We start from the raw sequence: 27,950 nt of genomic DNA on the forward strand, positions 1-27,950 counted from the left end.
AATTCTACTGCGCATGCTAAGTGCAATATTTCGGCACTTTGGCGACGTAGTATGGTTCCTGAGGCATTTAGAAACAAATTTCTATCAGGGTTTGATGCGTTTTGATGCCTAATAAAGCCAGAAAATCAATTTTTGTTGAATTCGATTCAAAACGGTACAGGTGGCGCCATCTAGCGGCGAGCGGCGGAACTACGTAAAACTAAAATTTCGATTTTCTCCAAAATTAGGCAATTTTAAGTATTTCTGAGGGTCAGAAATTGTTCTGTGACCCTTCTCGAACCTGTATGCTGCGACAAGAACCTCCTCAGAGCGCTAGAAAAGAAAATAGAAAAATGGTCCAAAACATGGACTAAAAAATTGGCGTCCATCTAGCGGTGAAAGTTGGAACTACAAAAAACTAAAATTTCGATTTTCTCGAAAATTAGGGAACTTTGAGTACTTCTGAGGCTCAGAAAGTGTTATGTGATCGCATTAGAAGCAAAATAAAGCAATAAAAGCTTCCTAAAGGCTTTAATAAAAAAAATAAAAATAGTGTCATTTTATGGAGAAAATTTGTGGCGCCATCTAGCGGTGAAATAGCGAACTAAACTGAAAAAACGTATTTTCGAACACGCAGTAAAGTGGTCAAATAAAAATTGACTCTCTGAACTTAATAGGCAAAAAAATGAATAACTTATGCAACAAAAAGTGCTTTAAAATATCTAAAGAAGCACACTACGTCGTCAAAGTTGCGAAATATTATTTTTTGTATTTTGCCATAACGCGTGTACGGGCATACGGTTTTTCAGTTTAGTTCGCAGTTTCGCCGCTAGATGGCGCCACAAATTTTCTCCATAAAATGACATTTTTTTTATTTTCTTTATTAAAGCCTTTAGGAAGCTTTTATTGCATTGTACTGCTTCTAATGCGATCACATAATTCTTTCTGAGCCTCAGAAGTACTCAAAGCTCGCAAGCATTTTTATGTTTTTGTAGTTCCAACTTTCACCGCTAGATGGACGCCGATTTTTTAGTCCATGTTTGGTCTATTTTTCTATTTTCTTTTCTAGCGCTTTTAGGGGGTTCTCGTGGCATTATATAGGTTCCAGAAAGGTCACAGAACAATTTCTGACACTTAGAAATACGTAAAATTGCTTAATTTCGAAGAAAATCGAAATTTTAGTTTTTCGTAGTTCCGCCGCTCCCCGCTAGATGGCGCCACCTGTACCGTTTTGGACCGAATTCCACAAAAATTGATTTTCTGGCTTTATTAAGCATCAAAACGCATCAAACCCTAATAGAAATTTGTGTCTAAATGCCCCAGGAACCATACTACGTGGCCAAAGTGCCGAAATATTCATTTTTCTATTTTCCTTATATGCGTGTACAGACCCTCATTTTTTAGGTTTAATTCACGCGTTTCGCTGCTAAATGGACGCCAATTCATTATCGATTGCAACTGTTCCTCAGGTAATTCTACTTAATCTAAAGATTTCTATAGAGAATGTGTCTCTATATTTAAAATTAGTTAATAGATTATAACTTCAAAAATAACTGATTTATTGATATTGATTTTGAAATGCGTGTTGCTGAATTTTGATTTGATTATGGAATGAATAGCGAACGTTTTTCTTTTTAAATATACAATTGAACAATAAAATTGAATGTCAAATACAAATAGAAATCTTCTTTATCGATGGCTTGAAAATGAAATTCTTCTTGATCGACGACGACTCTCATGATCACCACATTTCTGTCGTAAGTGTCGCCATCTAGCGGTAAAAACGAGAACTAATTAAACTACAGTTTCAATAGTGTGTAGTTCAGCCTGTTCGCCGGAGAGATGGCGCCACTTGTTCGATTTTCTTGAAAATTAAATTACTAATGACTCTATTGATTAATATGTCACATATTTATTGTATGTTTATTAATATTGATTTTATGCTGTCGGGAATATATGTTCCATGAGTCGGACGATGTGGATTATGCGTTCAGAACAATTCGCACACTATCTTGTCGATGATGTAGGGAATGACATAAGAATGGCAACAAATTGTTCTTCGGGTCACCGAATTTCTCATAAATTATTTTCCTTTCATTAAATATCTAGTAGAATATCTTACTCGTCTCAGAAAACGCAAAAGTCACTGATTTTATAGAAAAACGCAATTTTCTTTCTGATTGGTGCCTCTGTACACCGGTGGTTGCTATTAAGGGCAGGACTCCCTAATAATGGTACCGTTTACAGAGAGAGCGCGCACAAACGAGATTTTAAAAACTAATTAGCTTAGAAGTAACTACTGTTATTTACAACTATTGCGCGAATTAAATTTCTATACTACTTTAATTAAGTATATAAATTTGACTAAAAGGAAAATTTTTAGAATTTATGAAGAGATGTAATAGTTATTAAATTCCTCAGCAAAATTAAATTTAATTAAAAACTCAAAAAATAAGAATAGAACAGATTTCCTTCCTAGAGGCATAAATAGATGAATAAACAACAACATATTTATTGTAAAATATTTTTCCATTTTACTTCTACATCATGTTGCAAGTAGGGTGTTTAAAACATGTACAATCTTTTCAACATTGAATATATTTCTGCAATAATTATTTTAGATTCATTAGATAGCGAGAAATTGTGTTTCGAGAAGGTGTTCGATAAGTGTCTAAAATTATGCAACGGATTTATTTGTTAATCGAATAAATGCAACGAACGCTATACAAAATTAAAGGTATCATGTACAGAGCGTCGTAGTAAGCGTGACTGAAGTTTCTATAATTAACGTTTACAGAATTGCGTAGCCCTATATTTCTTGTAATCGACGGTTTTTCTTTTTGTACAACACGTTTATTTGTTAATTCTATTGATTGTAACGATTCTTACAAGTGATTGTGTAACGACATGTCTGTACTAAAGCTACTAAGCTATTTTGGAAAACATCTATCACTCTCTTACGCTCTTGACAGTCATTCGTATCCACGCATATCATTCTACATCGAATTTGAATGAAAATATTATAGTTATAGTGATCGAAAGCAATTATACGTACAATAATTGTGTTACGAGTGAACGAAAGTTTCACTCGTAGGAGAGGAATTTGAGGATTTAGAGATCTGAGATTTGGGGATTTGAGAATTTTGGGATTTTAGGGATTTCAGGGATTTTAGGGATTTTAAGGATTTTAGGGATATGGAGATTAAAGGATTTGGGGATTTGAGAATTTGGGATTTTAGGGATTTGGAAATTTCAAGATTTGGGGATTTGAGAATTTAGGATTTTAGAGATTTGGGGATTTGAGAATTCGGGATTTTAGAGATATGGAGATTTGAGAATTTGGGATTTTAGAGATTTGCAGATTGGAGAATTTGGGATTTTAGAGATTTGGAGATTTAAAGATTTGAGGATTTGAGGATTTGAGAATTTGGGATTTGGAAATTTCAAGATTTGGGGATTTGAGAATTTAGGATTTTAGAGATTTGGGGATTTGAGAATTTGGGATTTTAGAGATATGGAGATTTGGGAATTTGGGATTTTAGAGATTTGGAGATTAGAGAATTTGGGATTTTAGAGATTTGGAGATTTAAAGATTTGAGGATTTGAGGATTTGAGAATTTGGGATTTTAGGGATTTGGAAATTTCAAGATTTGGGGATTTGAGAATTTAGGATTTTAGAGATTTGGGGATTTGAGAATTTGGGATTTTAGAGATTTGCACATTTAGAGATTTGAGGATTTTAGAGATTTGGAAATTTAAGGATTTGGAAATTTGACAATTGAGGATTTTAGGAATTTGCAGATCTGATAATTTGTGATTTCATATATCAGGAGATTTAAGGATCGGGGAATTTGAGAGTTTGGAATTTTAGGGATTTGCACATTTAGAGATTTGGGAATTTGAGAATTTTATGGACTGTTAAATAAAGGATTTTCAAATTTGAGAAACTGAAAATTTAAGAATTATAAACCTGAGAATTTGTAAGATTTAAGAACTTAGGAATTCAAAGATTTGGTAATTTAATAAATTGGAAATCTGCAAATGTACGATTTCGACAAGTTAAGGATTTCAGTTTGAAATACAGAAACTTGAAAATTTTCAAATTTCCCGCGCTGAGTTGCAGTTCGGAGTTCCACTTCAAAAAGAATCGTTGATCAATTTCTTTCACAGTATATTTGCTTCTTTAATTTCACAGTATATTTGCTTCCGATCGACGCATTTTAGTCGCTTTACTACATAAATCGTAACGGCGAGCCTTAGTAACATTATTTCTTTACTATTACACATTAGGTACCTACATGTCCTCCATTAGCAATCGAAGGACGGTTCACCAGTGCCGTTATTTCATTTGTACACGATCGTGAGAAAATAAATTTGCGTACATGGCACTAAGCAACTTTATAGAACACTGATCTAATAATCTTAAGCATACAAAAATAAATTATAATAATAATCATGTATCTCTGAACTTATTACATATACAATGAATACTATATTATGTATACGTATGTATATAATATATATGTATATATATAGATATATAAATATATTTTAAAGTACAGTATCCCTTACAATTACTCCTGATTTAGAGTACAATTAAAATGCTCTTTTCTTTTAATAATACATATCAGAACATCTAGGAGAAGAATTATATTGAATTACAGTTAAAACCACTTTTGTTTTAACTTATGAATGCCCACGAATAATTTTGAATTCAAAGATTTAAAAAAAAATGTACTCATACTTGTTACTCAATATATACATAAATGGTAATATGATTTTTCGTATCACCAACGAATGAAAACCAGCTTATGACCTTAAACGATTATAACTAATACATTATTTTAAAAAATATATTACACCAGCAACGTATAGTTCTCCTAGATATTCATCTTTCACTAAACCCACCATGGCTTCTGCTGGTGTACGCTTTGGCTGTAGCAAATTACCTATAAATAAAAATATATTTTATTCACAACAGTTCTTGGAATAAGTTATAATTATTTATATGGTGCACGTACCTACATAGTTTAAGAAGTTCAAGTAAATTACAGACTTGTGAAGGCACAGGTTGAGACGACTAGGAATAACGTTGCAAAGTTTATCGCAAAGTGAGATGCAGTTCCTTTAACTAAAAATTAATCAACAATTATTAAAATTGCAATTTATCTACAAATTGTTTTATTGTGAATCACTTACCCTGTTCTGCCTGTTCGTCTGCGTATTCTGTAACAAAATGGAGAAGAAACTTGAATGAGCTTTATTATTTTTATAATAGTTCTTCTAAATGAATAATGAATGAATCTAAATGAATAATAAATGAATAAATTTCTATAATGAATTTATTAATTATATAATGGAGGGTCTCTGGAGGGATAATAATGTAATGGAAGGTCAGATTTTATTTTTGAAATTGTCAGATTAATATTAAATTAGTTTCATCGTATTTGTTATCGTACCTCCACTGAACATATGGGGTTTGGACGCTGGGGACCATCCGAAATCGTTTCTAGCCGTAAGGATCGCTTCGTACGATCCCGACTGAAGTCCTTCGATCGGGTGTTCAACTATGAACATATTCCCTTTACCGTTTGTCACTGCAGGCTTGAGAACAGTCCATTTTTCTTCGCCTTTACGACGATATTCCAGCTGAAATTTAATTAACACATTTTGTTATTCTATTGCTAAATAGCTAAATTATTAATAAATTTACTACAATGATCTTGATAAAATAGATTATTACTTCCGTCTAAATTATTAAGTGATTCATTTCAACTTTGACTAAGTGATAACTCTAACTACTAAAGTTAAGTATTAATAGATAAGATTAACTATTAAAATTAGTAACAGTTAACAATAGTGAATTATTCAACTGGGCCAACTATAGCAACTAGGCATTAACAGTTAGATACCTAAAGTGAGGTATTAACAATTCACGTGTTATATAAATAACAAAGTTTGAAATTACAGTATATTCGGTAATCGGCGAATAGCTCTCCAGTTGCCATTTTAGAATCAATCCCGTATCACTCTTCGTCCTTTCACCTCCCAAAATAATTGCTCGAGATGGAAGACCTGGAAAACAATCTAAATTAATCAAGTGATCTCAAAAAATTACTTTCTTGAATCCAAAATTTATTTGTAAGGTCTCAAGTACGTATTGTAAGATACACACGTGTATACACACATGCTACATATCACATGTATATCTAAATTTAGCTATTAACCCTTTGCACTCGAAGATAATTTTACTGTTTGTAAACAGCAACTTTAAAATATTAATTAAAATGTTAAATGACTTCTTTTGAAGTTATTATTTCTCTACTAATAATTTCCACTATTGTCTATTTCACTATGTTTATACATCACATAAGCACTGTTATAGAATTAATTAAATAATGCTTCTTTTAAATTATTGTATTAAATCGAATGGCGCCTAAGAGGCGCCTCTCGAGCGCAAAGGGTTAATTTCTAACTAAAAAAATTCAAGAAAACAATCATCCGCAAAATAACCCTATTGTAACCCAAAATAACCCCATTTGGTGTAAATACAGATTTATATAAAAAATGCCAAAAATTGTTCTATTAAAATGGTCTGTGCCACTAGTGTAAATAAGTTAGTACAAGTTATACACTCTTTTATAACATTTGTACAAATGGTACTCGTGACCTGTCCCAATAACCTAGATTCTAGTCCCCATATAAATGGGAACTAACATGGGGACTGGAAATAAAATTACCAGTGAGGGAAATAGTTTTCTGGCTCCGTCCTAACGCGTTTTCAGCCACGCACGTGTAGTCGCCCAAGTCCTCCTTTTCTGTGTGGAAAATATTCAATACGTGCGAGTTTTTATTTTTCGTCATCTCTATGCTGCCCTTCTTCTGCATCACTTCTTTCTGATCCTTCAACCATGTCACCTTAGCGTGAGGATGAGCGTGAACGATACACGCTAACTTCGATTCAACGCCGAGCCCGGTATGCACCCATTTCCCTTTTGTCTCTATTTCGGGAATGTCTACGAAAACAAATATACTTTTTTAAATGTTTGATTTACACGGTGAGGCAACGCTTTTAAATATAGAATAGTAGGTCGCCGAGGGGTTTAGGTATGTTCACCGAGTTTCTTACAGTTAACGACAACGTTGATAGACTCCACAGGTGGATCATTCGAGCCGTTGTCGGCGAGACATTGATAATGGCCTCCGTTCTGTCTGCTGATGTTCGTGATAGTGATATGATTGCTGTCGGTGATCAGGTCGTTTGGAACCCTCTCGGACTATTACAGAAAAAATATTATTTGATTAAGTGTGTTCACTCTTTTAATAGTTTGGAACTTTGGAGTTCGACACTTTTGAGCAATGAAACTTTGGAAGGTTTTATGACTTTGAAGATTTTATACATTTAGAACTTTTGAAATTTCCAAAATTCTATTAACATATAGAAAAATTTTGTATATGTCTTGACAAAATAAAAATCAATGAAACTTTGGAAGATTTTATAAATTTGGAACTTTTGAAATTTCCAAAACTCTGTTAACATATAAAAAAATTTTGTATATGTCTTGACAAAAGGAAAATCAATGAAACTTTGGAAGATTTTATAACTTTGAAGATTTTATAAATTCAGACCTTTTGAAATTTTCTAAAATTCTATTAACATATATAAAAATTTTTTATATGTCTTGACAAAAGAAAAATCAATGTAACTTTGGAAGATTTTATAATTTTGGAGATTTTATAAATTTAGAACTTTTGAAATTTCCAAAACTATATTAACATGTAGCAAAATTTTGTATATGTCTTGACAAAAGAAAAATCAATGAAACTTTGGAAGATTTTATAACTTTGAAGATTTTATAAATTTAGAACTTTTGAAATTTCCAAAACTCTATTAACATATAGAAAAATTTTGTATATGTCTTGACAAAAAAAATCAATGAAACTTTGGAAGATTTTATAAAATTGGAACTTTTGAAATTTTCAAAACTTTAACATATAAAAAAATTTTGTACATGTCTTGACAAAAGAAAAATCAATGAAATTTTGGAAGATTATATAACTTTGAAGATTTTATAAATTTAGAACTTTTGAAATTTCCAAAACTCTATTAACATATAGAAAAATTTTGTATATGTCTTGACAAAAAAAAATCAATGAAACTTTGGAAGATTTATAAATTTATAAATTTGTAAATTTTCAAGAATCTACTAACATACACAAAATTACCATTTTGTATATGTCTTGACAAAATAAAAATTCATATGATACATAGTTAACAGTTGACAAGTGCAGAAAAGTTCCCATTGTTCAAAACGTGTCTCAACCCACAAAAGCATGAAAGTCAGCGTTAATTAACAGCTCTCCAAGCACAGAGAGTAAGATACAAAATAAAAGTACTAACGAACGAGATAGCAGTTATGGTAGTCGAGGCGACATAACGAGAGTGAAAAAATATAACGAAGGCGTTTCCATACCTCGTGGTACCATCTCATTACAGGCGTAGGTTGTATCCTCGTTTCGCAGCCCAGGGTAATGTTTTCACCAGCAGTGACTTCCACTTTTCTGCCAGGGGTGACTCGTATTGGAGGTCTGTGAGGCTGGGGTGCCGGCATTCTTCCAGATTCCACTAGGACCTGATGTCTGATCGTGACGGGATGCGTGTGGAGGATAGTGCACTTGTAATCGTTCGACGTGTCGTTGGTCGTGGCGTTGTAGATCACCAGTGTGTTATTTGATAGACGGACGATCCTGTTTTTGTCTGATGTCATTGGGTTCGAATCGTAGTACAGAAATTCGTCGCCCTTCTGCCATGTCACCGTGTAATTGTCTGTGTAAATATATTCGATTATTATTAATAGTTATTGTAAAGGAAGTTTGAGGTCATTGAAAAGTCCTTGAAGTGTCATGAACAATTTTACATAGGTTTTTGTCAAATGAAATAGTATAGTGGCAGTATATTATAAATTTATGTAATGTATACATACAGATTATATTATACTATTATATTATAAATGATAAATTATACTATTTATAGCATAATAAATAGTACACATTATGTCATATAATATACAGTCTTGTATATGTACATAAGATGGACCCATAAGATCATTGAAGTCGACAAAAGGAACATTCAGTAAAATTACTAAATTTGAAGAATCCTTACCTGCATTTTTAGTGTTACAAGGTAACCAAATCGTGCTACCGTTCCTGACACGTATGCTTTCCGGCCTGGACATGATTTGAGGAGGTACTTCAGAATCACTGCCATCGTCGTCGTCATCTACGGTGTCGTCATCGTTGTAGTCCGCTGGATCATCGTCGCTGTAATCCACGCTATCGGAGGATTTCGCAGGTTTGCACCAAGCTGCAACAAAAGAATTGAATTCAATTAGCAACCGTAAAAGGTGCAGCGAGATTGGTAGTCACGTTTGAGACCTCTCGAAATGTTGGCCTTTCGTTAGCAAGTCTCAGCTTTCTCACACTTCGTTCACACATTAGTCATAATGTGAAAGAGAATTGTAGAAAAATACAAATACAGTGAATTTGAATTTTTATGAACATTTGAATTGATAATCTGAAAGAGGGAAAATATAAAATGTAAAAATTTTATTTAAATTTAATTATTCATAATTTTATTCGAAAATTATTTTTGAGCAGGTTAAGACATCCTACCAAACATTTTTGTGAATTTTTCTTAGTTTCCTCTGGTAACTAGTTGGATCTTTAACAATGATCGAAAGAGGTACATAAAACTGGATTTCTAGTGCACGACATACGTTCAGAGCAGCGTTCAGCACAACGTTTTCTAATAATACCCGTCCCCGTACCACTGTTTCCAACAATGATTTCCCACTTCACGTGCTCGACGCGAGTATCGTTAGTGCATCGTTAAAAGCAAGGGAAAAGCGGCTGATAGAGCGAACGAAATAACAGGTCCACACCCCTGACTGCGTGTCTACACCCAGTTTACCCCGTTTTCTTCAGACACGCTGGACTTTATCGTTGAACGGCTATACTTGAGGTTCGGCTCACCACACCCTTATTAAGGACGAAATGGAACGTGGCGTTCTTGCATATACCTCTAATTCGAACGTGTCGTTGGATCTCTTAGATATCGTTACGAACAATTCTTGTCGATGAGCTAAATCACGATCTGACCCACTTTCATTTGCTACCTTGTCGTTTCTCGTGATCTTACTTGTCCCTTTTATTACGGCCCTTCTGAATAGTATGCCTGATTCGAGGGTTGTTCACGAATTTCCCTCAGATTTAGGACATCGCGAATGCTCTTTGATAAGCTTTAATTTGACGCTTGAAACCGGGAACTGGACATTTTTGCAGGGAGTTTTATTCGGTTTAAGCTGGGTTTTAGCGATGAGTTTTTGTGCGTTTGTGCTAAAAAATTTTTGTGAGCATATGATATGTATTTAATCACAATTTGGAAAAAAGATTGGAGAAATTGCACGAATAAAATTTTTTTTATTTTTAATGCAACTTGTATGATTCTATTAACAAATAGATAAAAATCAGTCTACTTTATTGTAGATAAAGTTGTGTTGTTATTATTGCAATTATATGATACCTGTATTTAATCACAGTTTCAAAAAAATCTAGATTGAAGAGTTTGCTTGCATAAATTTTTTTACTTTTAATACAACTTGTATAATTCTATTAACAAATAGATAAATCAGTCTACTTTATTTTAGATAAAGTTGTGTTGTTATTATTGCAATCATATGATACCTGTATTTAATCACAATTTAAAAAAATCTAGATCGAAGAGTTTGCTTGTATAAATTTTGTTTACTTTTAATACAATTTGTATAATTCTATTAACAAATAGATAAATCGGTCTACTTTATTTTAGAGAAAGTTGTGTTGTTATTATTGCAATCATATGATACATGTATTTAATCACAATTTAAAAAAATCTAGATTGAAGAGTTTGCATGTATAAATTTTTTTACTTTTAATGCAACTTGTATAATTCTATTAACAAATAGATAAATCAGTCTACTTTATTTTAGATAAAGTTGTGTTGTTATTACTGCAATCGTAAACCCATAACAATAGTATTCGAGGACATCAGAAGTGCAACGTCCACGCACAAAAATGGCCATAAAGAAGACATCTAAAATATATTAAAAATCGTTCAAAAAGGCATCAATAGTTATTAGGACTGGAAACGAACGAACGGTGTTATTTTTCAAGAAAAAGTGCGATTAAGGAGCGAATGACCTGTAAATCTAGGTTAATGGCTAACCACTGCACGCTGGTTCTATTCCTACTTAACTTGCAACCCCTAACCACGACACCGTGTTGGACTTCCCTAGCAACGGCCTAGAAAGACGCCACGATGTCCCATTGCTCAATTTATTCTCACCATGGATACCGATAGACCATTTTCACCAACCTCGGATTAATACCAAGCTTTAGAATTCTTTCAACATCCGACAGAATTCATTGCAAGATTTATTAAATTAATTATTAAGTTGAAAATCGTTACTGAGGCGGTGAAAATTGAGGCTACATATAACTATTTAATTTTATCGTGCAATTTGATAGCTTGCATCATTTACATGGTTAGTATACACATGTTTAATATCGACTCTCGATATGAGCAATACTGAAACTTTAACGCAAACATAATTTAATTACAATCCAATTTTATTTAGTTTCTGAATAACTTAACCCTTGAGCAATCTGGGTCGTGCATTAAACACGCCAACTTTTCTCTGAATTCTCTTTATTGAACAAAGTTTTTAACGTCTATTGTATAATTCAGTTTGATGCTCCAGAATTTTGCGAATTTTTGCAAACCTAGTTTGTGGATAAAATTAAGATTAATTGAAAAAACTTTTGAAGTGTCATAACAGATTCGTGAAATTCCAAAATGGCGTAAACCCAAGAATAGATAAATGTGGACTCCAAAGTTTTTACCCTATGAATTTATTTTTAAGTAACAAATCTTTGCGTATTTCTTTACAAAGAAAAAGGTGCAACCAGCATCCGGTATCCAAGGTGACTAAAGAGAAGCTCGCAATACGCAATGCATCATAAACCAGGCATTCGTGTAAACGCAATAAGACGACGCCTGCAAACCGATGCAGTCTCATCGGGGAGGTCTTGCGAAATGAAAAAAATCCAGGGATTCCCCTCCCCTGACCCTCCCCTCTTCGTTCTTCGTTTCTATTGGGATTCAAGCGGCGCGTGTGACGAACACGAAAGAATAACGGACGTGTCTGAAAAACCGCAAAACCGTTTTGCATTAGGCACACGCGTAAGAAGCGATGATATCATCTTGACGACATGTCCAAAAAAAGGGCCTTGCCTCGTTGCTCGCGTTTTCGTCCTAACACGTCAGCTCGCCTCGCGTTTTATCGTCAACGTGGCCGTGGCACGGATTAAAACCGCATCCCTCAACAAATCAGGAGGGAGAGAACGTAAATTGGCTGTAGAGATCGGGTAAACCGCCATCGGTGGTCGTCGATGCGGTTTGCGAAATGTCAGGGTGTTGCTGCCAGGGTGCAATTACGCTCGGTTAACGGACACAATGAAATTTATCGGCCTTAGGAAACGTTATTTACCGCGTTTTACGTAAGTCACGATGAAAGCGTCATGGTCGAGTCACTGTTTCTTTTGGAGAGGTTGACTGAAACTTTTATTACTAATTTTTATTAGTAACTTTTATTAGTGAGGATTAGGTATCTTCTTTTTTCGTTATTTCTTGAAAAATTTGAGGTTTTATCACTTTTGGGATGCTCACGAATAATTTTTTGTTATTACTGACAATTTTTTAGATTTATTCAATTTTTGTGATTTGCAAAAGTTGACTGAAGATCTGTTAGCAACTTTTCTGTTAAGTAAATAGTAATTTGAAGATTAAGAACCTTGTTTAATAATTTCTTGAAAAATTTGAGGTTTTATTACTTTTTGGGATGGTCAAGAATAAATTTTGTTAATATTAACAATTTTTCTTGTTAAAATTTATTTAATTTTTGTCTGTTAGAGAAGTTGAATAAACTTGGGTCATTAATCTTTCAATTAAGAGTTCTTTTCTTTACTAAAGGTTTTAGGTTTTAATAATATTAAATTAACAATTATGTACTGTTTCTTCCTAAAGTAATTATGTTGATAGATTCTCAATTCTCAAAACTTTTACAGCAACTCTATAACATTTCATTGCTCTAATTTTTACTATTATTTAGTGCGTATGTAAATGTTTAGCATGTACTATACAGTAGTTACAAGATATTTATTGTTATTAAATTTCTAAATTAAAACATTTCAATCGTCATCGTTAAATATTGCTGTTACACTAAAAACCCTAAACGTTGTTAAACCAAACTTGTTAGACAAACGTGCTATAACTAAACTTTAAAAATGTACATTAATACCATGATATACCAAACTTTCCTTTAATATTCATTTATTAATACCATAAATATGCAAAGAGGCTTAAGTTCTATTGTGATTTGATATTATTTCAATCGAATTGACAGCCGTAATAGATAATTGTTCGTGGTCGTATGTATCCGTCATTCGCAGAGAAAGGGTTAACTGTCGTTCCCTTGGGGAAGCGATACGATCTAGACCTAGACGAATGGGGATTACAGCCGTAACCTTCCTTTCTACAGCCAAGAATCTTATCGACGAGGAACTAGTGATTGAGATTTATCACCGTGAATTCCTAACACCTTACCGACTAAGCACAACTGGTAGCTAGGCCGTAATTGCATTACGGTTTCTTGCTTGTTGGCAGCAATGATTTTCCTAATTGGCTTCGCAGAATTTTCGTTTGCACCCATTACTATACCTTGTACAGTTGATATTTTTTCATTCGAATTGTACTGTAGGAAACTCTTAATTTTGGAAGTAATTTATTTTTATAGGTTCGATTTTTATGGGTTCGATTTTTATTTTGGTTTGGTTTTATTTTTTATAGGTTCGAAGTTGCAAACGAGAAAGTTTGGAAGTTTGAAAATTAAAAAGTTGCAAAGGGAAAAATCTGAAAGTTGAACATGCGATAAATAGAAGTTTGTGAAATTAAAAGTATGACAATTTAGAAATTTTTAAACGAGGGTGTGCAAGTTTGCAAAGTAGAAAATTTACAACTTTACAAAAGTGGAAAATCGGAAAATTTGAGAGTGAGAAAATGAGAAAATTAAAAATTTACAAAGTTAGAAAATTCGAAAACAAATAAATACGAAAATTGAGAAAATAAATTTAAGAATTAAAAAATTGAAAAAATTTAGCAACTTAAATATTGAGTGATGTCTATTTATTATTCCACGCAGCTGTACTCCAGAATGACGAGCGCCAAACACCAATACCTAACTGTAAAATTCGTAGACTAACTAGATGACTTCATTCAGTAATTCAATGAATTTTATTGTTCATTAGACTTACAGTTACGCGTGCCGGATGATTTCATTCATTAATTCAGTCGTTTACACCGTTAGTGACACATTACACAAACCGTTGTACCGAACTTGCAAAGAGTGCAGATAACATTCTTTTTTTGTGTTGCAGAAAAAAGAATGACGTGATCGATATTAAACGTTTATTTTACTCATCGTTTCAGTGAAAAGAAAACGGACGTATCTCTAAATTAGCAAGTATGAATAACTGGCAAATAAAAATTGCGTGGAAGATAAATTAAAATTCTATCAGCGATAAAAATTCGTCATCGTTTGCAGGATGACTTTAACGATGTATGCATAATTTTATTCTTTGAAAGCAAGAGCTTAGCGGGAGTCGAATTCATGGTATAACGATCTCAAGTTCTCTGCTTATCGATCGGGTCTCTGACCCCCATGATGTTTGCTCGAACTTCCCTTCCACGGAAGTTACCCCATAGTGGAAGTTACCCCATGCTCCATGGAGTCATCGCTTTTCTTAGGCTATTTATTGATACTGGGACATCGATTGACATGTCCATTTCGATGCAAGTACATACACTTTTACAAATATTAATGGGGTGAAAACTACCCTTAGGGTTGAAGAATTAGGGTTGAAGATTTTTCTAAGGGCTAAAGTATTTATTACGTAAATATTTATCACATAAAATATTTTCAAACTATAAGGCATGGATGATCGTTGTATCAGATTTAATGAATTTTTATGAAAATTGTGACTTGGTAAAATTTTAGAAATCTAACTTGAATTTGTAGCAATTTTTGAATTAGGAAATATGAAGTATTTATGGCAGTCAAAGTGTAGATAACCTTTATTAATTTTACTATGATATCTTCTATAAATTTGAGTCATTACCTATATGCAAATGTTACACACTCGAAGTAACAAAATAGCTAAGAACGAGAAACCTATCATTAAACCTTCTTACCCAGAATAATCGACTTTCACAAACATCTCAAACGGCTTAACGACCTAGGAAGAACATTAACAATCGACTAAATGAGGTCTCAGCACCGCAATTAATTTTCCACTTTATCGTCCTTAAAGTTTCCATCAGCAGAATACATTTCCATAAACTATTAGACAAGTTGATAGAATTTTAACACTAAAAATACTTTACTTCTATTTCATAATGCAATTTTCATCTTATTTTGACTCATAAATTTTATATGTATTTCATAATGCAATTTTCATCTTATTTTGACTCATAAATTTTATATGTATTTCATAATGCAATTTTCATCTTATTTTGACTCATAAACTATTTCATATGCACATAGACATACGTTTTATGTCTAAAATATAGCATTTCCTAGAAGCACTCAAGATGTCCTAAAAATGGTTCCTCCGCAATCAAATTTAACCTCAAAGTCGCAGTAAACAGTCCGTTGCGGCAATATACGAGATAGTAACTATGAGGATCCCAAATTCCTAAAGTTCCGAATCCCCAAATCCCAAATTTGTCATCTCCCAAATTCCTAAACTTCCGAATCCCTAAATCCAAAATTCGTCACATCCCAAATTCTTAAAGTTCCGAATCCCCAAATTCCACATTTGTCATCTCCCATATTTCTAAACTTCCGAATCCCTAAATCCCAAATTCGTCACATTCCAAATTCCTAAAGTTCCGAATCCCCAAATACCAAATTTGTCATCTCCCAAATTTCTAAAGTTCCGAATCCCTAAATCCCAAATTTGTCATCTCCCAAATTCCTAAACTTCCGAATCCCCAAATTCCAAATTTGTCATCTCCCAAATTCCTAAACTTCCGAATCCCTAAATCCCAAATTCGTCATATCCTAAATCCCTAAATCCCAAATTCTCAAATCCCAAATCCCACGATATAGTAACTATGAGAATATTAAGAGATAGTACTACGAGGAAGTTAGAGGAATTCGAAGTCCACGTAAAAAATCGAAAGGTCATCGAAATTGAGATTCAGAATTTATCCTTGGAAGGCTGAGGTTGACAGCGTTCGATCACGAATGTTGAATGGGTGACGTCAGCCCTCGCATTCCCTCACGCCTTAATGGTTATTATTGCTAAGAGGCACGCACTCTTATTCCGAGAGGGAACCTTCTCGTTTTCACCGATGCCTCGGGTAACACGTGTGCGTCTGTAAACATCGTCGGGACCGTGATCGAGCGTGTTCGTGGGTGCCTGTGAAATGCCGTCGTAACGAGGTGGGTGTGCGAGTGACAATGCGTGTATATGCAACGGGTATTCGTCGAATATTCAACGTACGATGGGTATCGGATAATAAAACGGGGAGTGCCATTTGGCCGAATTGACCCGTGGTTACCACGCGGACCACCGCCTAAAAAGTCCCTTACGGACGGACAGTTACGAGGTCACCGATATCGTACGCTTTCACGAAACTGTGGATATCGAGGACAGCGATGAGATGGGTCTTTAATGAAATTTTGTTGGGTGAATCGTTTCGGGTTTTTGCCGTATTTGGTTCATCGTGGCGAGAGGTGGAAGAGAGGAAGCCGAGAAATATGATGGATAGGAGGTTTGGGAGGTTTGGGATTTTGGGAGTTTGCAGATTTTAGGAATTTTGAGGGTTTGGGGATAGCAGGTAATAGGAGGGAATGGCAGGTAGTTGTGTTTTGGGGATTTGAGGAGATGGGACTGTAGAATGTTGGAAATATTGGGAACGTAGGGATTTGGAGATTGGGGACTTTTGAGATTTGGAACAGTCGAGATTGGGGGAGTTTAGAGGGATTTGGTATTTAGGATTTGGGAGTTTGGGGATTTGGAAATTGACGGATTTGGGACTTTAGAGATTTGGGACTTTAGGGATTTGGGACTTTAGAGATGTGGAACCTTAGGAATTTGGGACACTAGAGATTTGGGAGTTCTCGGATTTGGGGCTTTAGGGATTTGGAACCTTAGGAATTTGGGACTTTAAAGATTTGGGAGTTCTAGGATTTGAGGCTTTAGGGATTTAGGATATTAGAGAGTTGAGAGTTCTGGGATTTGGGGCTTTTGGGATTTGGGACTTTAGAGATTTGGAACCTTAGGGATTTGGGACGTTAGAGATTTGGAAATTTTGGGATTTGGGGCTTTAGGGATTTGGGACCTTAGTAATTTGGGACATTAGAGATTTGGGAGTTCTTGGATTTTGGGCTTTAGGGATTTGGAACCTTAGTAGATTTGGGAGTTTTAGGATTTGAGGCTTTAGGGATTTAGGACATTAGAGAGTTGGGAGTTCTTAGATTTGGGGCTTTTAGGATTTGGGACCTTAGAGTTTTGTGACATTAGAGATTTGAGAGATGAGGATTTCGGAGTTTTGAGATTTGGAACTTGACAGATTTCAGATTTTAGGGATTTGGTTCCTTAGGGATTTAGGACATTAGGGTTTTGAGATATTAGAGATTTGGGAGTTTTGGGATTTGGAACTTGAGAGGTGTGAGACTTTAAGGATTTGGGATATAAAAGATTTGCGAGATTAGGGATTTAGGGCTTTAAGGGTTTGAAGCTTGTCAGATTTGAGACTTTAGGGATTCGGGTCATTAGAAATTTGATAGTTTAGCGATTTAGAAGTTCTGGGATTTGGAACTTGACAGATTTGGGACATTACGGATTTTGGACTTTAGGGATTTAGGACCTTAGTGACTTGGGACATTATGGATTTAAGAGTTTAGCGATTTGGAAATTTTAGAATTTAAGTCTTGATAGGTTTGAGATGTTAAGGATTTAAGAAGTTAAGTATTTATGACTTTAGGGATTTGTAACTCAAGGAATGTGGAACTTCGTATATTTAGAACTTTGAGGATCTGGAACATTTAAGACTTTGAAATTTTAGAACTAGTAAATTCAATAATTTTGAGGATCTGCAACCTTGAAGTCCTAAGGCTTCTAGAACTTGGAGGTTCCAGAGTTCTAGCAATTGAAACTTTCCTAATTACAACATTTTAGGGATTCAGAACTTTAAAGACTACAACTTTCAAGTTGTAATCAAATAAATCAACTAAATCAATCGAAAAGATTCCACTTCCCTAAACTTAGCCTTTCTCAGAAATCCATAAACATAAAACTAAAACTAAGAATTACTCATAAGCCATTCGAAATGTCAAAGCGTGGTCGTTGAAAGTTTTACTATTGCACTTCTCAAATTTAGAACGGATGTATTAATCATTCAAAATTTGTTATTGGATACATAAGGATCCAAGAATATTCTGAATGCAAATGTCATACATGACTTCACAATTCTGCGTTTCATTGTAACTTTCAAATTTTACGGATATTATAAGTAGCCATACTTAATTGAGCTTATGCCTGTCCAAGACATTCCTGAATCTGCAAAAGGTTAACTTATTTGTTGTACGTTCGAATGAAACAGCAGTTTAGAAGCGGTTTTACAAGTTCCTATGATCAATGTTTTCAATCAATTACATTCGCTGCCTGATGTTATATAGTGACGTATAACTGTTCGTGGCTTTCTATTCATTTGACGCGAATTGCTTCTGTACACCTGGGGGCAAATATGTATACTTGAAATTTTTAAATACATACATATTTAACACTAGAACTACCGACATTAAATGCTCGTTTATCGAAGAATGAAAAATCAAATAAAAAGGGAAATAAATACTAAAGCATCAAGTAACATATAGAACTAGTTTTTACCTTAACAAAATATGACAGACATTTCCATAAAATCACGACAATAAAATTTTGTAATATAAAATGAGAAATCTGAAACCAGTCATTTTGACTGGATGGTAGTTCTAGTGTTAAGTACATATTTTAAGTATAAACTTTCAAGTTTTTAAATTTTATTAGTTTATACATTACTAAATTTCTTAGGTATTAAAGTTCATAAATTTCTGAATCGGTAAATTGTAAGTTTCTCAAACTTCCGAAGTACTATAAGGTACCTTGAATACCTACATCTCAAATTTGACAAATTTCCAAGTTTCTAAAGATTCGAATTCCAGATATTAAATTTGACGAACCACAAATTCTTATAATTCAAATTTCTCAAGCTCTCAAATTCCCTAAATTCCCAAAATCATAAAGTTTCGAATCCCTAAGTATCAAATTTTTCAAATCCAAAATCTCCAAAGTAGCAAACCTTAAATCCCAAATTTGTCACATTACAAATTCCTAAGTACCGAATTTCTCAAATCCCAAATTCTCAAAGTACCAAACCCCTAAATCCCAAATTTGTCATTCCCCAAATTCCTAAAGTTCGGAATCTCTAAATCCTAAATTTGTCAAACCCCAAATTCCCAAAGTTCTGAATCCCTAAGTCCCTAATTCTCAAACCCCAAATCCCAAAATCCCAAATTTGTCACATCCTAAATTCCTAAACTTCCGAATCCCTAAATAGCAAATTCCTAAACTTTCGAATCTCTAAATCCCAAATTTGTCATCCCCCAAATTCCTAAACTTTCGAATCTCTAAATCGCAAATTTGTCATCCTCCAAATTCCTAAAGTTCGGAATCCCTAAATCTCCAATTTGCCATCCCCCAAATTCCTAAACTTCCGAATGCCTAAATCCTAAATTTGTCATCCCCCAAATTCCCAAACTTCCGAATCCCTAAATCCCAAATTTGTCATCTCCCGAATTCCTAAACTTTCAAATCCCTAAATCCCAAATTTGTCATCCCTCAAATTCCTAAACTTTCAAATCCCTAAATCCCAAATTTGTCATCCTCCAAATTCCTAAACTCCCGAATGCCTAAATCCTAAATTTGTCATCTCCCAAATTTCTAAAGTTCCGAATCTCTAAATCCCAAAATTGCCATTCCCCAAATTCCTAAAGTTCTGAATCCCTAAATCCCAAATTTGTCATCTCCTGAATTCCTAAACTTCCAAATCCCAAAATCCCAAATTTGTCATCCCCCAAATCCGTAAACTCTCAAATCCCAAAATCCCAAATTCCCAAATCCCAAATTTCTCAACTCCCCAAATCTCCCAAATTGCTAACTTCCAGCAATCTTCCCAAATTCCTAAATATCCATCTCTCCAACTCATAAATCCTCGCCTTCCAGATTTCTCAAATCCCTAACCTCCTACATCTTCATATCCCCAGCCATCTAAATTCCTAAAGTTCTAATTTAAAAAACGCACGACCCAGAACGCAACGGTTGATGACCGCTTCCCTTACGCTGCCATTTTTAACCGACTTCGAATAAAATAATTTTTAGAAAAAAAATACGCCGACTTCGAAATGCACTAAAAAGTATAAAATAATTTCTATTTCCTAATGAAGTAATTTCTATTTCATTCAATCATACAATTACGTAACAGATATGAATGAAACCTATTTACTCGTTAGGTATTATATTAAATACATTTCAACCTTTTCGTAGGCGGCGCAAAATTAAATTACATATTCAAAATAATCTTTTAATTTTGCGCCGCCTCCGAAAAGGTTGAAATGTATTTAATATAATACCTAACGAGTAAATAGGTTTCATTCATATCTGTTACGTAATTGTATGATTGAATGAAATAGAAATTACTTCATTAGGAAATAGAAATTATTTTATACTTTTTAGTGCATTTCGAAGTCGGCGTATTTTTTTTCTAAAAATTATTTTATCTCCAGCAAAATCGTACCATGAATGCCATTATACGCGTTCTTGGAGTATTTTCTCTTCATAATGCTTACGATTTCCTCAACGAGCACCAAAGCCAAGGAACGTCAACCGTACTTCCGTATTACTGTTCCTCCACCCACATACGGGACAAGAAAATGTTTCACGACGTGTTATTCGCGCCAGTTGCATATTCAACGTTGGCGGCGTCATAAAACTATCCTTGATAATGCACGACCGGAAACAGAAATGGACTAGTAATTAATATAATTCTGTTCTGTGTGATAACGGTGAATGTTTCGACCAATGACTAATGGTCTAATTCTCACGGTATCATATTTCATATCCTACGTGTCTTTTTCCCTTCTTTTAACGGCTGTTAAATTAAGGCAGCCTTTGAACTGGCGGGCGTGTGAGATGGTATTAGAATGCTTATGCAACGTTCTTTTTAAAATGAGTGACACGGTTTCATGACGGAAAAGTGAAATGAGTTTTTAAGATTAGGGGTTGTAATATAATTGCATGGATATTAATACAAGATGGTTGGTTATTGTAAAGAACAATCAATTTTAAAACAGCAAAATGGTAGATTTCTATGTAGATATTTGACACAGTTTTACAATGCAAAAGTTGTATAAAATATTTTTGGTTTATCAATTTTAATTCTTAATTTATGGTTCGTTGGAAATAACTATAATTAATTTATATATAACTACTGCATTAATTTATATATTCAATACAAAATTGTTGGCTATCTGGAGCAATCAATGAAATTTCGTAGCAAACAATAAATTTTAAAGCAGACAAGAAAATGGCGGATTATAAAATGGCATATGATGTCTCATAGAATATGAAGTTTCACACACTTTTATAATAAAAAAGTTACAGAAAATATATTTTTCATTTATCAGTTTCTACCCTAGAAAGTAACCAAGAAAGAAAATAGCAGTGGAAATATTTCATCTTTTCATTTAATATAAAATGGTTTATTACTTTCCGCACAATAGGGTTCCAGGTTATTGCATACAAAATGGCAGATTTCTAAACGTAGAAAGTCCGACACAATTCCATAACAATAAGTATGTGGTATAAAATGGTACACAAGGCTTATAAATTTAATGTTTCAAGTTTTTGATGAAGAACACATAAGAGGTTAATACTCTCAATACAAAATGGTTGGTAATGAACTGCAGCAAACAATGGAAGTCTAATAGGTAATAAAATATTAAACGTCAGATGCCTGCACATAGAAAATCTACGACAATATGATGACGTAAAAATTGCACACAATAGCTTGTACTGCACTTCAATTTAAAGGTTTATTGAAATACATAAGTATTACATCGATATTAATATAAAATGATTGATGACTGCAGCAAACAATGGAGTTCTATTAGGTGATTGCAGATAAAATTACAGACTGCTGAACTTAGATGACTAAGATGACAATTTTATGATGGAAAAGTATTATAAAGTAGCATGTAAGGTAGATCAGTTTCTAGCTGAAAGTTCGATAAAAATTACTACATATGTGTTTGATTGACATTTTTAAAGTAAAATGGCTTTTTGTTGAAGAAGGTGGACACATTTGTTAAATTCTATTTTTACAGATTAGATTGTTTATCAAGTTTAATTCATTCTTTAAATTTAGACGTCTTTGAAAAAAAGGAAAAGAAGCAATTGAAAATTAGATTTTATACTATGGTTTAAGTTCTAAAATTCATTATTTGATCACATGTGATTATAACCTAAAATTAACCACAGTCGGATTGTTAATTAAAATTATAATCCACGATGAAGAACAACTTTTGATTTAACCTTGATGACGTCTGCAAGTACAAGTAATCAGTGAGTCCTCACGATCATAGAAACTGTGAAAGAAAATGCAAGTACCATTTATCATTTGATCCCACGCGTCTACCTATGACCTAAAATTAACCACAACCAAATTGCTAATTAAAATTACAATCCACGATGAAGAACAACTTTTGATCTAACCTTGATGATGTCTGCAAGTACAGATAATCAATGAATCCCCACGATCATAAAAATTGTGAAAGAAAATGCAAATACCATTTATTAACATTTGATCCCACGCGTCTATGACCTAAAATTAACCACAATCAAATTGCCACTTAAAACTGCTATCCAATAATCGAACTTTTCATCTAACCTTGATCACACTTGAAAATACAAGAGATCAATGAGTATACGATCATTGAGATTTCGAAAGCGAACGCAAGTTTCCAAATTCGTCACCGTCGTGCATTATAAGCTAACAGATTGCGCAACAGACAGAAGACACAGAACAGATTGAAAATAATCCATGATTGCAGCCGGTTCACCACACGCGAAAATAACCCACGCTCAAGGGATATAACGCCGCGGGTGAAATAGCAAAAGGGACGACATTGAGGCTGGCTAGCTGCCAAACGGGAAGATAACATAGGATCGCAGATGCTCTTCTCGGTTCGGATCACATCGGAGAAACCTGCGTTACGGTTGCCCAGCAGCGGAACCACGAAGATGCGAGCTCTACACACCCGGAGATTTTTACCAAGTCCAAAGGCCGCCTGATTTAGACGCAGCTCGTGCACAACTGCCTAGCCCCTCGCTCCAGGAACCTCCGCGTTAGCTCTGCTCCGATTTTGACTCGCGCCTAGTACTCACGGCTTGCAGTAGCCTAGGAAATAATTCACAGCGCGGCTAAAGATACATTCCGTGGAATCTGAATAGGAACCACGGACATTTCTTTCTGGTCAGATTGATTTCGTCTAGCGATGCTACAAGTAGACGAGATTGGCATTTCAGAATTTTTGGGCTTGAGGAACTTGGCGACTTCTGGTATTTGGCACGCTTCAAAGCTTGGCAGGTTGAAATAGTGGAAATTTGAGACTTTGGAACACTTGGTCTTTGGAATATATGATGGTTTGATTAGTATGGGACTCTGGGACTTTGGGAAATTTGAGACTACTTGAGCAACTTGCAATATTGGGAAACTTAAGACTATACACAATTTGGGTCCTTGAGACTTTGAGGCATTGAAAGAGTTGGAACTATGAGAAATTTGAACTTTGGGAAATTTAAAACTGTGAGAAATTTGGGATTCTGCGACTTTGGGAAATTTGGGACTATTTGGGCAATTTAGAACTTTGGGAAACTTAAGACCTAACACAATTTGGGTCCTTGAGACTTTGAGACATCGAAAGAGTTGGAACTATAAGAAATTTGAAACTTTGGGAAATTTGAGAACTGTGAGAAATTTGGGATTCTGGGACTTTGGGAAATTTCAGACTATGGGAATTTTAAGATTATGTAAAATTTGGGTTTCTGACATTTTGAGACTTTGAGAGATTTAAAACTGTGTGAAATTTGGAATTTTGAGACTGTAAGAAATTTAGGACACTGGGACCCTCAGACTCTGGGACTTTGGGAAGTTTGGAACTGCAGGAAATTTGAAACTATGTGAAATGTGTAACAATGGGAAATTTAAGACATTTGGGACTCTAAAATTTTGAGACTTTGAGACATTTGGAATTTTGGAAGACTTGGTCTCTGAGAAATTTGGAACCTTGAGAGACTTGAAACTTGAGAAATTTGGAACCTTGAGAAATTTGAAACTTGAGAAATTTGGAACCTTGAGAAATTTGAAACTTGGAAAATTTGGAACCTTGAGAAATTTGAAACTTGGAAAATTTGGAACCTTGAGAGATTTGGAACTTCAATAATTTGGAAGCCTAAGAGTTTTGGAACTTGTTAAATTTGGAACCTAGAGAGGGTTGGAACTTGGGAAATTTGGGATCTTGAGAGATTTGGAACTTGAACACCTGGGAAGCTTGAGAGTTTTGGAACTTGATAAAATTGGAACTTTGAGAGGTTTACAACTTGGGACATTTGGGATCTAGAGAGATTTGGGACCCTATGACTTTGAGACTCAGAGCCTCTGGGTCTTTGGGAAATTTAATACTATGAGAAATTTGGGACCCTAAGACTTGGAACTTTGGGAAATATGGGACTATGAGAAATTCTGGAGCTATGGGAATATTTTAATGTTAAGAACCTCGTCACTTCAGTACATTTGTAATTTTGGTAATGTTTGAACTTGTGGATCTAAATGCCTAAAATTTCTTCACATTTGAACTTAAATGTACATATGCGAATCACTTCAGATGAGTATTTTGTGTGGACTTAAAGCTAAAATTATACTCAAATAAAAAAAAAAGTTAACACACACTGGAATATTCAAGTTAAACATAAAATATGAGTTACCACCACAGTTAAAAATACTAAAAGTATAATTTTACTTCCGCGGCACTTTGCATCACGCACTATTTCCTTTCTGCATTTCACCTTGTTCCTAAAGTAACGTTGTACAAAGGTCATCGTTGTAATTACTATAAAAAAGGGTAACGAATATATCCAGTTTTCCTTCCTCGAAGGAAGAGAAAGAACGCAGAGTGAAAGAGATTTGGAGCAACGAGGGTGTAATAAGGAACTGCGCGAAGCGTATTTGCGGGAAGCTGTGTCTCGCTCGAGCGTTAAGCGTAAAAAACTTTCTTAATAGCTTAAAACGAGCTCGGTTCTCAAGGCCCTTATGCCGGCAAACAGGATGTGGTAATTATTTGCTGGCCGCGTACTCATCTTGCGCTAGTAGGCGAATGTCAACAGTTTATCACTCTTTATGTAAACGGTGACTACCTTATTCGTGCGGACGGTGAATAATCAGTGGGAATCAATTGAAATTTACATTTGTAGACGTCTATTTAAAGAATACATACGAGGTCAGATGGTATTACTAAAACCTGTTAATACTGCTCGAAAGAGTATCTAGATGGAACTACAAGGATTTCTGGAAATAATAGAATGTATGCTCGTTGCAAGAGTTTTTTATAATCAGATATTACTGCATTATAGACTTTGCAATGTAACAAGTACAAATTCAAAGATTTTTAAGGTTTTGGACGTTATGTTGTTGTAGGTGTTCTAATACTGTTTGAAAAAGTATCTAGATGGAACTACAAGGATTTCTGGAAATAATAGAATGCGTACTCGTTGCAACAGTTACTTATAATCAGATATTACTGCACTATAGACTTTGCAATGTAACAAGTACAAATTCAAAGATTTTTAAGGTTTTGTAGATTATGTTGTTGTAGGTCTATTGTCTGATTTTTTGACTTTCACGAATTCCAATTTTTTGAAGTCAAGTTTTTTTTTCAGACTGAAATTTACAGAGTTTCACAAGTTTTCTAAATTTCATGCTGTACATTTTTATATTTCCCCATATTCAAACAATTATTTACCTGCTTAAAATATGACAGGTTTAAGATATTTCTGATCATGCGATCGCAGAATAATTTCTTTCAATATCCTGTTTTTCAACTTGTTTTTAATCAAATACGTTTGTAAAATGAAGGACGTTCAAAGCGTCGAGAGCGGAAACGTTTCGTTGGTCCTCGTGTTTCGAAAACGCGAGATTTGGTAACACGATAGCAGCAAACACGAGAGGGAAACCAATCAAGGGTCTTCCAATGGCGACATTTCGCCCTTGCAGAACAACGAACTTGAACCACGGAATCGATCATGGTAATCCGGTCACGTAGACATTTAACCCTACGCACGTTCCCCTTGCAGCATCTAATACTTTCCCTTGTTCAGAACGGATGTTTCTCGGAATCGTTGCAGACACAGCGAGGAAACCTACGCACGTATCTCGAACCTCTCTCGTGAGCGTCCGACTTCAATGGTTCATCCGTGAACCTATAAAAATCACGCCTTTGTATGATTTGTTGCATGGCAATAGAGGTGCACGGGTCATGCGGGGATCCCTGCCTCGAGAAACACCGAAAGAACTTCGGGAAAGATCGGATGTAGGCGATCTTGATATATTGCCATGAATTGTGCATTTCATGTTTAGAAGGTTGTTTCGATATTTTCTAGTTAGAGGTTTTGGAAATTTCAGGTTTTGATAGTGGCTCAGGTGGAAATTTTTTAAATATTTAAGTACTTTAATTTGTGGTTTTGTGGATTCAAAAAATTATGGAAATATATATAATAGAAAATTGGGTACATAGGAACTTGGAAATTTGGGAATTCCAAAATGTGAAGAATTGAAGAATTGAAAAATGGAAGATTTGAAGAATTGAAGAATTGAAGAATGGAAGAATGGAAGAATTGAAGAATGGAAGACCTGAGGAATTGAAAAAGGGAAGAATTGAAGAATTGAAGAATGAAAGACCTGAGGAATTGAAAAAGGGAAGAATTGAAGAATTGAAGAATTGAAGAATGAAAGAATTGAAGAATTGAAGAATGGAAGAATGGAAGAACTGAGGAATTAAAAAAATGGAAGAATGGAAGAATGGAGGAAATTGAAAGAAGGAAAAATTGAAAAATGGAAAACTTAAAAACTTAAGAACTTAAAAATTTGAAAACTTGAAAACTTGAAAACTTGAAAACTTGAAAAATTGAAGAATTGGAGAATTAAAAAATTGAAAAATTGAAAAATTGAAGAATTGGAGAATTAAAAAATTGAAAAATTGAATGATGGGAAAGATAGAAAAATAGAAAAAAAATACTGATCGAATTGAGTAACCTCCTCCTTTTTCGAAGTCGGTTAAAAATAGGAAACTAGAAAAGTAGGAAAATAAAAAATGAGAAAATTGGAAGATTGAAAAATTGAAAAATTGAAAAACAGAAAAATAGAAAAATAGAAAAGTAGGAAAATAAAAAATGAGAAAATTGGAAAATTGAAAAATTGGAAAAGAAGAAACTAGTAGAAACTTATAGCTTTCCTAGAAGCATCATACAATCAAATTCAAAATCTATCTAACCATCCGTGACAGGCTAGATATGCCCACGTATCTCGAGTTTCGATCTTCGTCGTTCATCACCAGAAAACAAAATGCAAGCTTTGAGACACGATCTGTCTGGCGTGCAGGGTTAAACACTCGTTAAACGATGAGTCACAAGCTCGAGCATAAGGTGATCGTGTTGTGTTA

The 27,950-nt window shown here is 34.3% G+C and overlaps 1 protein-coding gene across 2 annotated transcripts in view; it reads right to left on the reverse strand.

Moving 5' to 3' along the window:
- Positions 1–2,543: 2,543 nt before the first annotated feature.
- The window catches only part of LOC100879995 (neurotrimin), a 117,496-nt gene continuing 92,089 nt past the window's right edge, over positions 2,544–27,950 (reverse strand). The window contains exons 2-10 of one of the 2 annotated variants that reach the window (XM_012279768.2): positions 9,143–9,343; positions 8,454–8,806; positions 7,109–7,256; positions 6,720–6,995; positions 5,948–6,054; positions 5,439–5,628; positions 5,179–5,205; positions 5,005–5,110; positions 2,544–4,928 (exon numbers count right to left, since the gene is read on the reverse strand). In XM_012279768.2, coding sequence (XP_012135158.1) covers positions 5,028–5,110; positions 5,179–5,205; positions 5,439–5,628; positions 5,948–6,054; positions 6,720–6,995; positions 7,109–7,256; positions 8,454–8,806; positions 9,143–9,343 — 1,385 coding nt within the window. In that variant the 3' untranslated portion in view covers positions 2,544–4,928; positions 5,005–5,027. Of the gene's footprint in view, positions 4,929–5,000; positions 5,111–5,178; positions 5,206–5,438; positions 5,629–5,947; positions 6,055–6,719; positions 6,996–7,108; positions 7,257–8,453; positions 8,807–9,142; positions 9,344–27,950 lie in introns of both variants that reach the window. The other variant, XM_012279767.2, reaches the window with a different exon arrangement.

The sequence above is a fragment of the Megachile rotundata genome, chromosome 12 (genome assembly GCF_050947335.1).
Source record: "Megachile rotundata isolate GNS110a chromosome 12, iyMegRotu1, whole genome shotgun sequence".
In the NCBI taxonomy this organism is placed as follows: Eukaryota; Metazoa; Arthropoda; class Insecta; order Hymenoptera; family Megachilidae; genus Megachile; species Megachile rotundata.